Raw genomic sequence first — 14,635 nt, forward strand, 5'->3', positions numbered from 1 at the left:
TCATAGATTTCCAGGTTACAACTAAGCCAGTAATAGAAAAACAGAATGTTCAAGTATGAATGAAATTTAGAGATAAGTTCCTATTACCTCCCAATTTTACAGATGAGGAAGCAGGTTTTGAGAAGACATGATTTGGCTAAAATATTTTTAAAAGCTCACACAGCTGGTCAATAGCAGAATAAGGAGCAAAACCAACTTCCCTGACTCCAACCCAGGGTTCCTTCCTTCCCACTGCAGCGCTATCTTTTCTTGCCCAGGTCTGCCTGTATCCAATACCATGTATTTGCAGACAATCTGAATGTGGTTCACAGTAGAGTATGCCCTGGCTTCCTAGTGAAACCACTGGCTGCTTAACGATGGAGTAACCATGTGGTTTCTCGAACAAGGTCGTGTACTCGTATAGCACTACTTACAACAGGAGCAATGAGGCACGTGGTCACGTTCTTGCACTTACATAAAATGTCCTTTCAAACATTAGTCAGTGACTCTGCCACAAGGATGCAATAAGTTTGTATCCCTACTGTGTAGAGTCTGATGCCAGATACCAACAGAGAACTCTACAGGTTAGCATATAAATAATGTAATAAATGAAGCCCTAAGATGCGAAAAAGCTCACGTCCCTCTAGACTCATCAGGACATTGTATCCTCAAAAACTAAGTCTGGAAAAAGTGTCACAAAGGACAAGAAGCCTTCTAATCTTTATACTCTGATTAGACATTGATGCACTGACCCAATATATACAGGGCCTAATAGTCAGGGATGGAGCCTGGTGAAAATCAGGCAGTGGGAGTAACAGTCAGAAAGCAAACAGTGACTTCAACAGGATAACGTTATTTCAACACATATGTGTGAAATTCACACACACACACACACACACACACACACACACACACACACACACACACAGGCACTTGTTAAATAGACCCTGTACCTGAAATCTGAGAGCCAAAATGTACATTATTTGCAAATATGACTTAATGTTACCACTAATGTAGTTCTGATGTTTGCCAAATATTTTTAGCTCTTTGCCTTCTGGACAAATAACTGGATTGTTTTTCTGGCCCCTGTTGGTTTTGTAGGGCCATGTGACTCATCCTGGCCAATGAAGCGGAGTCATTTCCAGGCTGGATCATTTTGTTTTGGGTTAAGATCCTTCAGAATTCTATTTGTCTGGGATGGTAACTGGCAACTTTAGAAGCTGATCCATCAGCAAGGGTCCCTGATTCCCTATGAGAAATAGAGCACCCTGCCAACTCATTATGAATATACCGTGTTAGCAAGAAATAAACCTTTGTTGTTCTAAGCCACCAGTATTTTTAGAGTTGTTTGTCACCACAGCATAACCTAGCCTGTCCTGACAGATACACCTGCTTTCATGCTTTTCTCTGGATAGAGAAGATATTTTCTTAGGGATACATACTGGGAGGAGTCCAGGAACACTGAGAGAGTTGTAGGAAAGATAAAGTTAAGAAAGGGAGACAGATGTATAGGGGCCATTCTAAGACAAATATAGACATGCAGAAACTAAATGCAATTTGGGAAGAACTACTAGATTTTATTCTTGCTGTTGTTACTACTACTACCATGATTATTATTATTAGCTTTATTATTAGTTTTTTAAACAACCTGAAGATTACAGCCATTACATGCTATGAGTCATCCTTGGTGTTGGACAGAGAAACAGAGGGAGGAGAGCGAATTCTAGCTTCTGGGATCTCTTAGGCTAATGCAATAGCTATGCATTGTATGTAGTGTGAATTTTGTTCTTTAAATATTTATATTTTTTCTCTCCCAATTGGACTATACAATAATTGTAGTTAAGGACCAGATTTTATTTTCCTCGTGTGTACTTTGGGAACAGTTCTAAAGCTCAATAAAATCAAGCCGAAGGCCAGCTTCATTTGCCATCAGGGAATTGGCATCAGATTCCATTGTTGGCCATCTCTTAGGCTGACTCACAACAGATGCATCAATTCTCACATTTTCATTTCCTGGAGCTTCAGGAATGTTGAATGAGACTCAGGAGCACAGTGGTGGGGGCGGACAGTGAGCAGAAGCACATTTGCAATCAACACTATCTTTGGAACTGTAGTCCTCATTGGCGACCAGCTCAGTGAAGCAAACCAAATGAGAGACTTTTTTCAAATTTGACTCTTCAGAGCAATTGTTTCACTTTTTTAGACATGTACGCTGCTGGGTTTCTTCTTCTTTTTACTGCTCCTGGCCATTGGTGCTTTTCCTTTTTCCATCTCCCCATTTGCCATTCTTAATTAGAAATGATCTACAAGCCCCCAAAGTCAAGCGATACGTTTAAACACTCATGGGTGGGTAATACATAAAAACTGTTGAGAGGAGAGTTGGCATTTATCAGAATCCTTTGAATTGTCCGAGTTCAAACCACACGGTAGTTTCCCACACCTGCCTGTGCACCTGGGCTTCTGCCTGCTCCTTCGCTTACGGCTTTGGAGCTTCTTTGCTAACTTTTCAATTGCTTTCCTTGTTTACCAGTCCCGGCCCTTGATCTCAGATTTTAGCTTTGCTTATCAGATCACCCACAAACCTGTCTTCTACTCTTGCGTTATCCTTAACTCAAGCAGCAGGCTACTTGTTTTTGCCAAGTGTGACATTGTTCTGCAGAACTTCTTCCTACTCCCCAGCGGTGCAATGGAGTATTCGCCTACCAGTCTGGTTGCACTGAAAATGGGAAATGTTTCTCTCTGTATTTCTGCACACTAAAAAATTACACTTGTTTTATACCATGCAATTGTACTCGCAGTACCTACTATGTGTTTGGCACTAGTACAGGCAGTGGGAATATAGCAGTGAAAAAAGCAGGCAAGAACCCCTGCCTTCATGGAACTTATTCTGTAGCAATGACAAATCCAATGACTAGTATGATCTGACACGGAGCCTATAAAACTACACTGGTTCTTTATCTAGCTAATCATCTACATCTACATGTAAGTTTCAATGTTTTTGCAGCCTATAGTTTTAGTTTTAGTTCAAAATTAAACTTTTATCAGGATAGGCCCAAAGGTGGCTGACTCATACCAGGTATGGTCAGAAGCCCCCTCCTGACCAAATATCACATCTGATTTCTCATAGCCACACGGAGAATGTGATTTTTTTTTTTTTTTGCCATGCATCAATTGGCTCCTGGACTAAAACCTGAGCTGCAATGAGCTTATTCCATGCAGCCCTTCTTCTAGAGGGGCTAACCAATGCCATTTGAGACTAACGTTTCTATATAACTAAGGGAGACAACTCTCTGGACGTAGTTTTACAATGCGTCTCTCTAGAAATGAGGCTTTGCATTAGGTGGGAAGCTATTACGCAATGAATGGGAGGGGGTGTGTGTGTGTGTGTGTGTGTGTGTGTACACGTGTGTACATGTGCTAGCTCCCCTTTCATTTGCCTTCAACCTCAAAGGCTTGTCTCTTGAGGGCAAACTGATGCAGATGGGAGGAGAAAGCCAACTTTTCCTTAACCTCCCCCCGCCATCTGCCACCTAAGTTCTATGAGTTCGAAGTGGGGTTTGGGGAGAGGAAATGGGGAAGCTACACTTACTCCACAACCGTGACTGAGCCACCTTCCTGCTGCCAAGGACTCAGATCTAGGGTGAACATATCTGTTCCTTGGGCCCAAGGAACAGATTCTATTTGAGTTCATATCTTAAGCCTCTAGCATGATTCCTATGCCTCTTCGCAGGGTTTCCCAGGGCTCCATGCTGGTTTTTGATAAAGAGAACTGGAACTCCTTCTGCCTTTACACTGGTAACTGGGATTTGTCCACAAACAGGCATGACTGGAGACTATTCTTCTTGTTGCTGAACCTTTATCAAGCTAGACTTAAGGGGTCCTGCAGTCTGCTGGGAACCAGGGGAGGTAACCAAAGGGAATTCAAATTTTAAGCCTATGAAGAGCAAAACAAATATCATAGCACACTCCTCAGAATCTACAGGGCCCCTCTGAGTGTCTAGAGATTTATGAATAGTGTATTCCATGAGCTCTTGGCTCCCGGACTCATTTTATACTTGGACCATGCCTGGATTTATTTCCAAGAATCTCACCATGTGAACTTTGAGGGATGCCTGGTCACACCACAGGTGAAGTCCTCATCAGACTGAATGGAATCCAGGTTCCTCTAACCTAGGCTAACGCCATATCAGAAAGGCTCTCCTGGACCCCTGGTGGAGGCTGGGGGAGTAGTCTGGGTCCCACTTGACTTCTGAGGCAGATTCCTGGCCACCCTCTTGGCTCCATGGAGTCATGAAGGCTGGGGGAGAGACCATCTTACCTGAGAGCCCCTACCTGTTCCCTAGGTAAGACCACTCCTCCCCAAGTCTTCACGCTTTTCTGGGGAGTAATGAAGAGAGATTTCTAAGATCTGTGTAGAACCCTCAACCCTCCCCCTGCTCCCACACTCACAGCCACATGACCACCATCTGCCTTGAGACCATCTGGCCTGATTTCATTACACTCTGCATCTCCGATTAGGTCAGACACCAGGACTCAGATCCTCCCCTCACTTCTTCCCTCAGCCCCTGCACTATTTACATCCCTTTGAAGCTATATTTTTCTCTGTAGCATGTGTCGTCACCTGGTATTTTTTATGTTTTACTTATTTATTTGTATTCCCATCAGAATGTAATCTCCATGCGGGCAGGAATTCTTGTCTGGTTTGTTGTTGCTAGGATAGTGCTTGGCACATAGCTGGTATTCAATAAGTATTTGCTGAGTGAATAAATGGTATGATGGGTATCTAGTATTCAATATTTATCAAGGGTCACTCCTTATTGACAATATTCATTTCTTGCTTTTTGGATAAATGACCCCCTCATTGATCTCTTGGATTTATTAGCCTTTCCCATAGTCTCTGATAGTGAAGGGGACCCTCCAGAACCCAAATCATCACATGACTTTGGGCATAATCTTTGACATCATTCCCCCATGTCAAACATTTGCCAAAGAGACCAATGGGTCCGGACCGGTGTAAATACTGAGACTCTCCCACCTCAACCTTCTGGATCCCCACCACCACCCCTACTCACGTATGCTTCTTTCATAAGATATTTAATCCAGGAGAAAACAGCCAGATTTCTGACTATTATAGCCAAATTTGAGGTCTGATGGGAAACTGGCATGTGGCAATGGTCTAAGCAATCATATTTATAACATCATCAGGCTCACTGGGATAACTACCTTCTCACTTTAATTTCTGAATCATTCATTCCTCAGAAGCTAGAAATGCTCACTGGATGGCCTCTTCTAGAAGGCTATGCACCTGCCCGGCCCTGCCAGCAACCGTGTGCTGTGCCACTAAGCTGGAGTATGATCACTTACATCCTGCAACACAAACCAACCAATCAGACCCTTCAAGGGCCTCCCCTTTAATGACCGATTCCATCTCTAAGCTTGCCGTGTGGCCTTGCAGGGTGGACACAGAGTACTTAGATCATTTGTGATGGTCTGGTTTTGAGACCTACATTGATGGCTCTCCAATGAGTTTGTTGGTTAGTTGTCCCCAAAAATAAAGCAATATGTCAGCATCTTCAATACCAAACGAGAATGAAGGAAGAGTCTGGGAAGTACAAATCCTCCTATTTCCATTGCTAACTTCTTGTGGCCTTGGAGGAACTTAACTGTGTAAATCAATTTAAACACTTGCTCCTTTTAGGGCCAAGATGCCCATGCAAGTCCCCATACCAGAGCAACTCCTGGAGGGCCTTACCTCTGGGTCACTCTCAGAGTGAGGGTGTCATACCTGTGAAATCGAAACCCTGCTTCTACATCAACTACGTTTCAGTCCCCACTCTCACCCTGGGGTCCTTTTACCCTGACTGATGCCACAGCAACCACCAAGCAGGAGTCAGCACAGCCAAATCTAAAAATTTCACATGATGCTTGGGTGTAAGGCCTGTTAAAAGGTCACCAACACCAGGCAACAGAATCCCTGGACAGCCTAACAAACAGAATAACACTCCTTATCCAGCCACCCCAGAAACTCAAAGGCAGATACATGGAGACCCCCCCCACCCCCCATCACTGCTCTTTTTCCCTGTGGCTACCTCCATCCATGACCAGACCCACCCACAGCAGGCCTGGCTAATGATCACACCACTAGCACCCTTAATGGTCACTGGTAAAGCTGGATACAGCACTTGTGAAAACTGCCTCCCAGGACAGGACAGGTTTGCAGAGCTGGCAGAAATAGGGTTCTTGGGACAGATCTGAGATCCAGCTGCATATCTGCCCTGAACCCCTGTCTTGGGATTCAACTACTCACAAATCCCAACCGAAAGCAGAGTGGAGTCAGAACCTGGGCAGCTCCTTTAAGGAGCAGAGGGAGTGAGGGCTGTTACACCATCGGGTGACGCGACACAAACAGGAGGAAGCTGTGTGAGCGGTGTTCCTTGAGCCCTTGGTCTGACTGCAATTTTGGTTTTCTAAACTTGTCTTCCTTTTTGGATTATGGATTTGGAATTTATTTAAAGGGCTCACATCCTCATAAAATCATTTTTACTGGGCTTCAACACCTTTCCTGTGCACATGTATGTGTGTACACATAGGTACACACCCACGTGCACACACACATTGCTGAACTGTGGTCTGCATTTCTCCTCGTGGGTTTTCTCATACGGAGGCAGCTACCTGAATCCTCTGCACGCCACCCCATCTCCTCCAGCCCAACCTGTTCTCTTATATGCTCAATCCTTGCATTGCAGTGGGCATGAGCTATGTATTTCTAAGGAATAGTCATTTTTACAGCACACTTTGGAGTCTAAAGCTCAGCAAAAACACATTCACACCAGATCTTTCATCAATATGGAATTTCTAATCATCCAAGTTTTATGATCCTCATAAATTCAATTTGTCACAGTCTACATGTGGAATATCGACCCTACACCACCCCCTTGTTACCGTGCTTTTGGGTTGCTAACACACATCTCAGTGTGTGCTCAGAGCTACAGAGTAGAGATTCTTCCTTACCCCACTCTCCTCTCCAGGTAAGTTTTCTTTCCTAATGGTGCCTATTTTATGTTGAAGCTAAAATAACTCACTAATTAGCTTTCTTTGAGCATATAGAGAATTAAAATGGGGAGACGCCCACATGGGTTTGTTACCTACATCTAGAATATACTTCAGTGTTGACTAATCTATATAATTTACAAAGTGATTCTAATAAATGCCATATTCTTTGAGGACAGGATTATTTCTAACTCATTTTCATAGCCTGTTCAGTGGCTCTTACAGTGTCTGGTACACAGTAAGTACTTATTGAGTGCTTATTGAATAAATGAGTGGTCCCAATGGCAGTACAGGAGGAAAATGTCAGAATATCATGGGTTGAAAGACAGATGAAGGCAGTTTTAGAAATAAAACTTCTAAAACCTGGGGCTCTTTGATGGTCAAAACATGTATGGAAGCTGAAAGGAAACAGCTCCTTGTAACCCGTGGGTCCTCGTCTGTGAGATTCAGTGGGAGACCTTACGCGTTCACTATGAAGACTCAGTGCAGGACTGGAGAAAATAAGGAAGAAAGGCAAGTTCTGGAAAGCAGAATTTTATCTTTAATGTCCATGACTTTTTTTTTTTTTTCAGTATATTTAAATACCTGAGAATGTGATTCATCAGCCATCAGATTTGACAGAATCCACTCTCCTTTCAGCACATGCTTTAGCGTCACAGGAGACTTTCAATCATCTAACTAAGGGGACAGAAGCAAAGGTTCGCATAACCAAATGCCATTTCTGTTGCCTCTGCAAAGTATGATGTCTGCTTTTCCCCCAGCAGGCTTGCTTTCACGATGATTCGTTCTAGCTTGGGCTAACATGAAAACGAGTTAGCGTTTTCTCTGTACAATACCTGGTAGTAGAAGAGAAATGTGTTTATGGTAGAGGAAACTCATGCAGGGCTCAGTATTCGTCACAGTTAATCACCCACATGGATAATCGACTTGCAGCAAGTGGGATTTTGAACAGAGCAAAAGGCACAGAGCTACTACATGTCCTGGATTTTAATGGCCCGGGGTAGATGCCCCAGGAGAAAGCTACAGCTCGAGTTAGGAAGAGTGTGAGCAGAAAAAGAACACTGGACTAGGAGTAAGGCAACTGGGGTTCTCATCCTTGATGCCCAAGGGAGGCCACGGAACCTCTCTGTGTCTCAATTTTTTTATCTACAAAATGTAATAATGACATCTGTAACTACCTACCTAACAGGTTAACTGCCCAAAGAGAGTAGTGAGGAAAAGGGCTTGTAAAATTATTAAATGCTAGGAAAATGCAAAACATCGATAGACAAGCAATGAAATATCGTCACCATCTTTTCACAATCTGTCCTCTGTCCTACCTCTTCAATGCTTGCGGTCTTGGGCTGTGGCTTCTGAAACGTACCCCAGTTTTTAAAAAGTCACACATCTTAAGGATCCTGCTCTTCCAGGAATAGCTACTTTGATAACGTCCATGGATCCCAAAGAACAGACATCCTGTCTCAGGATTTTTACAGAGATCTTCCAGCTATAATACTTAACCTAGTGGCTCTCAAAGTGAGGTCCCTGGACCACCAGCAGCGGCCGCATCTGGGGATGCAAATTCTTGGATCCACCCCAGACCTACCGAATCACAAACTCTGGGAGTGGAGCCCAGCAATCTGTGTTTCAACAAGTGCTCCGAATGTTGCTGGTGTACACTCACGTTTGAGAACCACTGATTTGGCTCAAAGGAAAAAAAAGGAAAGATAGGAATTGGACTCTTGGACATGCTACCAAGAAACTTTTATTTCTCTGAAGGAGGCAGGAGAAGGCTTATGGGACTTTCCAAATCATACTGCACAGTCGTGTGTGTGTGTGTGTGTGTGTGAGAGAAATGATGACTGAGAACACAATTTTCTGAGGGACGTCTTTTTCCCCAACCACCCTACCTAAAAATGCATCACCCTCCTCCCCTAGCACCCCCCACTTCCCTTTCTTGATATACTTTTCTTTGTAGCATTTATCACCTTCTAATATGCTGATATTTACTTATTCATTTCGTTTATTGTCTGTCTCCACCAGCTGGAATGTTCACTCCATGAGGGCAGTCTGCTTTTTCACTGCTGTGTCCCCAGCTCTGAGAACTGTGCATGGTCCCTAGGGGGTACTTGATAAATATTTGTTGAATAAGTTAATGAATGACTGCTGAACCTGGGAGATGAGATAATACAGAGTCAGACCAAAACACTGAGACACCTGCAAGCACCCTCCTTATAGCATGGGAGACTTGCCTCTCTGTTTCTGCTTTGGGCTCTGAAATAACTCTGCAAACAAGGCTTGGGTAACTGCAGTTCTCAGGGGTTCAGGTCACTGTGCTGTTTGATTATCATACAAAGTGTGCTATCTGGTTTTCCTAGGCTGGGGACAGTGTGCTGACTGATCAATATGTTCACAGGGCTGGCTGTGGTTGGGGGCAGTCTGTGTGTGTGCAAGAGACTGGGGTGTGACGTAGTAGGGAACAGACAGTCTAAGAAGAGAAATCTACTGAGTTCTAGTCCTCACGTGCCCCTAACTAGCTATATGGTCTTAAGCAAACTGCTTAGCATTTCTGGGTCTCAGTTTTATCTGTGGATCTCAATGATCTCCAAGGTCCCTTCCAGTTATAATTATATATCCATTCAAGGGTAACTAGATTAATGTCTGTCTCCTCCACTGGTGAGCTCTGTGAGAACAGGGGCTGAGTCTATATTTGCCCACCTAGTTCATAATGCCCAACACCTGGGGGCACTCAAACATTTGCTGAGAGCAAACTCCTGTGAAAACCAAGTGGGGGGGTCAGCCTCGCCAGCCTGTGCTCTACAAAACTAAGTCCCAGGTACGTGGATGTGGGTTGCAAAACCGCGGCCTGGAAGGGATCTCCAAACACACAGGAAGAGCAGGATGCTGGCTCTGCCATCCGCCACCAACCCCTAGGGCAGACAGAGGTTGCAAAATTCATTAAAGACCATGGCAAGGCACAAGGGAGAGCCCAGGTTGGACACTGGACATCAACCCTGTGGTCTGAAGAAGCGTGGGTCTGGGGATCAGAGACCTAAATTTGAATCACAGATTTGCTATTTTCTAGTTTTATGACTTTGTACAAGCTATTTACTTCTCTCAGCTTCAGCCTCTTCATCTGGAAAATGAAGACAGTACTGCCTACCTCTCAGGATGGCTCTGAAGACTAGAGGAGCTGATATATATCAAGTGCCTTCCCAGCATCTGGTGTGAGAAGGGTGCTCAGTATATGGAAGCCTCCTTGTCTCGTCCTGCCTTCTCTCCCCCTTACAAGGTTTCTAACAAAGCCTCCTGTCCCAAAGAACTGTTCCAAGTTGGTTACTGGTTCATAGGAGAGCCCCAGCCAGTCTGGCTGAAGGAGGACAAAGAATGGAATCAAAAATGGTTCTCAAAATATCTACCTTTGGAAATACACATTTTTGTTTGCTTCTAGTTTGCTTACTGAGATTTTGAGATTTGTTACTTTCTCTAACTTGATATCAGAAGGTGCAATTTTGTAAAGAAAATTTAACAACTGACAATCACTTGAACGTGCTGACTCATCACTGAACAGGATGAGTTAGAACTTGACCTCTCTTTTTGGCAGCCTTTGTCTCTCTCCTTCGGCCTTGCTCCTGTTCCTGCCCCGCCCCCTCCACTTCCCCCCACCACACTCATCTACTTCATATGACCATCTTTATTCTGGAAAACAAATTCTGCTGCTAGGCAACCAGAGGACAAAATCGCTGTGGATGACATGATTCTCATTAGTGACTGCAATTGCAGTGGTGCCACCACCAGGCCAGACGTACGCTCACTGCATCTGTCCCCAGCAGACAGATCTTTCCAGAAAGTGGGGTGGGGTGAATTCTTGATAGAAAATTAAGGGCCTCAGCACTCAGCAGAAAGTATTTATAAATCACTGTATATCAACAGCCTGCTTTAGAATCATTTTATTAGAACACATTCAAGAAAGTGACATATGGAAAAAAGACAGCAGCAATTCTTAGTCATGCAAATGCCCGTGTTAAGGTTGTCCATTGGATTTAAATTCAAGTACAAAGACAGTCCTTTCCTGAGCCAGGTGCAATTCCAGAGAATGACACTTTGAATTGAGAGCACATTTCCTTTGCAAAGTTCAGAACACTGAACAAGTCCCATCCTCACAATATGATTGTGAGATACATGGAAGTGTAAACTTTCAGGATTTTAAGGAACCCTTTACCCAAGCCCTCCCCCATAACCCAGCTGGGGGAAGTAAGCCCAACTTTGGGACCTCTTAGAAATAAGGTTTAGTCTATTGAAAATAAAGCAGTGGGCCTTAAAAAAATTAGAAAATGAATATACATATATACATATATATATGTAATGGAATCATCTTTGCCTCTTGCCTTGGTGTGGGTTTCCATGAAACTCTCTGTTAGGGGTGGGGGCTCTCTCTTGAGTGTTTTGGAAGTTGGAGGACTTTTTTTAATTTTTTAACTTTTTATTATGAAAAATTGCAAACATATACAAAAGGGAGAGAATGATATAATGTATACCCACATACCCATCATCTAGTCTCAACAATTACCAACACGTGGCCAGTTTGTTTCATTTATTTCTTCCCCTCTTTCCACCTGCCACCTAACAGGATAATTTGGGAGCCAAGGAAGGCTGGGAGGGTGATCTTTGAACTAGACACCTCAGGAGTGAGTGAGGTTAGGGAGGTCCTAGAAAATCATGACAAAGCCTGGGTAGGCTGAAGCAGATAGGATATTTGTTGGGAGAAGTGGTTCCTGCCAGTGTTTGGGAGCAGCTGGAGTTGACCCTCATTTTCCATAAACCGTAACCATAAGCTGTCCCTCCTTCCTCCTCCTTCCTTCTCATGATATGGGGCAGGCAGGCTGGATTGGAATGATGGGTTTTTCTAGATTGGGGCCACTAACAATAGAAACATTCAACCTGGAGAAAGACTCCAGGGACAAGTACATCCCTCTAATGACCCTGCCCACTCACACGGCAGACCCCTAGGGCAGCAAGGGCCCAGGGGGTGCGTGGTGTTCAGATTGGGAGCTGGGGGAGGGGGGTGCATCAGGCCATGGGGCCTCTCACAGGTCCCTACTGTCCCACCACTTTAGACTTTGGAGAGAAGCTCGGCAACCTCGAATTGCACCCAGTAGAGAAAGAAGCAAGGGGCCCCGAGGGGTGAGCCCATGGCCCAGGGGGGCAGATTTTGCTTGGAGCATGTTGCCCTTTGCGCAAAGGCTGCACCCCACACCAGCCCTGCCAGAGTAGTCTCAAGAGAGGTGGGTGATGGGAGTCCAGGTGGGAGGTCCCAACGGCGGCACGGCTAACCCGGTGAGCTGCGCGCTAAACGTAAGTGGAGAAAGGATCTCCAGGTCCCAGGTACCACCGAGGAGCAAGGTTGCCATCCTGTTAAGAAAAGGGCCGGGGCTCTGTAATTTGCATATAACTTTACAAAAATTTCCATGAGATCCTGTAGCCCTTTACAGAAAACAGAGTGAAGCCATCAGTGTGACCTGGTGTTTTTCTAGCCACCCAACGCAGAGTGCAACCTGGCAAATACACAGTCATTTATTTTAGAGGAAATGGAGGAAGCAGAGTGCTGTGTAGGACAGTGCTCTGTCGGAAGGTTCAGAAGAAGCCCACCAGGTCCAGGATCCAGAGGAGGATCGCTGACTGGCTGCTTTTTAACTGTGAAATACTGTCAGAGCCCAAATCTGCACACTTTTCCTTGAATTAGTCCCCTGTAGAGCACTCCTGCTGTGGCTTTCCAACTTCCCAGACAGATTAGGAGGAGGAGAGCCACGAGTAACATGAATAGGGAAGCATTAAACATGAAGTCCAGTGGCAGTGATCATTAGTGTTTATTTCATACCCTTTTTGTTTTGTTTTCCTGTTTCAACTCTCTTAGGGTCCCTATGCCCTACCAAGTCTTACCTGACATTCAACTTGGGGAAAGAAACTGAGAAAAGTTCACCCATTTAAACAGCAGATCTTTAGCAGTAACGTACTTAAGGTTCCTGATTTCAAGTGTTTCCAGGGTCCATAAAGTGGTAATCTGGACTTTTTCTAAGGCTCGTGCAGGCTGCAAGGCCGGTTGAGGGAATGGATTACTGAGGAGGGAGTGAGGGAGCCATGCCAGAGACCCCATATTCCAGTGTGGTTCCACCATCTCTACTGGGCTATTGGAGGCAATGGAATCATCCTTTCTTTAAGAATGATGGCCCCTCAAAGAGAACCAATTTCTAGTGCTATTGGAAGAGTGAAATATTTTAAAAAGCAGTGGCTCTTAGCCAAGTGAGAAGTTCAAGATGAATTAAAGAGTATGACCTCCCATCTGAGTGTGGCTCAGCTCATCGTGTCAAAGACTGCCTTAGAGAAATGAGAAAAACAGTATGAGACTCTCTTAGTAAGAACTCCAGCCAGGCAAAAACTGTTCATTAAGGGAGAGAAAACACTTCAGCATCAAGTTCAATGGCAGTTACCCTGAACTGTGGGAAGGCAGTGAGTGCTAAGGATTCAGGAGGGAGATGAGATTGTAAAGCCAGGGACAGTACGCATGCACTTGTGAAAGGACAAAGTACTGGTGCCCACTGGGCTCACCTTTTCCAGGGCAAAGGGGATACAAAAATTTTAAATCATGTTTTCCTTTGCATAATGTTTCCATTAACGGGGGGGGGGGGGGGGGGGCGGGTAGCATCAGATGTCCTGGTTACATAGTCCTCACATCATAATTCACTGTCAGTACCAGTTCACAGATGGGCTGTTACATCTGCAGAATTTATGGCAGAATTTAGTGGCAGAACTTAATAGTTTTACAAGTGCTGAGTTTGACTTTTGGCTCTTTATACAATGGTTCAAATTCTGAAGGGGGAGAAGGGTTTCTAAAAAATATTTTTAGTGTCATCATTATTAATAGCTAATTTATGTGTCATTTTTATTATCACGATTATTAATGGCTAATATTTATTGCATGTTTACCATGTGCCTGGCGAAGTGCTGAGTGTTTGACATGCATCATTTCATGCACTTTGCACCACAACCTTATGGGGTGGGTAATACCATTACCCCCATTTTGCAGATTGGCGCACTGAGGTCCTGCCCAGGATCACACAATTGGCAAGTGGAGGGGCTGAGATCTGAACTGAGGTTGGTTTGACTCCAAAGCTGTCCTAACCACAGTGCTAGGTTGCCTTTTATAAAGGAGAATCCATCTGCTAAGTGATATTTGTACCTGTGTATGCTGTGGATTCCAAAGGTCTTAGAAAGCATCCCTCACGTTTTGAGAATCCATGTTATCCTTGAGGACCTAACTAGAAGTGGTTTGGGTCACTTCATTATGTATATTCATTAGATTTTGCACAAAAACTTTTATCCCATTTTAAACCTCAAGTTGTGATGGTCTCTGTGTACCTGCAAATCTGTCTGATGACGGTTGCTTATATATATAAGGGCATGTAGGCAAACCAAACACTTGCTCTCCAAAACTCTGAGAAAATGCACACACGTTTACATAGGAAGCCATTCGTTTATACAGTCCAGTTGGTACCTTAAAACAGTAAACACCAATGCACACCTCTTAACTTTAAAAATGATAGCCATTCGTGATCTTATTGAGATGATT

At 44.2% G+C, this 14,635-nt stretch overlaps 1 protein-coding gene across 5 annotated transcripts in view; it reads right to left on the minus strand.

The window, feature by feature from the left end:
• Window positions 1-14,635, minus strand: part of KALRN (kalirin RhoGEF kinase) — a 653,746-nt gene that overhangs the window by 161,285 nt on the left and 477,826 nt on the right. For 2 of the 5 annotated variants that reach the window (XM_057696217.1, XM_057696216.1), the window contains exon 34: window positions 11,996-12,420. The exons of the other annotated variants lie outside the window; for them this stretch is intronic. In XM_057696217.1, the coding sequence (XP_057552200.1) occupies window positions 12,358-12,420 (63 nt within the window). In that variant the 3' untranslated portion in view covers window positions 11,996-12,357. Of the gene's footprint in view, window positions 1-11,995; window positions 12,421-14,635 lie in introns of those variants that run through there. 5 annotated transcript variants of the gene reach the window in all.

Source organism: Hippopotamus amphibius, chromosome 10, assembly GCF_030028045.1.
Source record: "Hippopotamus amphibius kiboko isolate mHipAmp2 chromosome 10, mHipAmp2.hap2, whole genome shotgun sequence".
Classification (NCBI taxonomy): Eukaryota; Metazoa; Chordata; class Mammalia; order Artiodactyla; family Hippopotamidae; genus Hippopotamus; species Hippopotamus amphibius.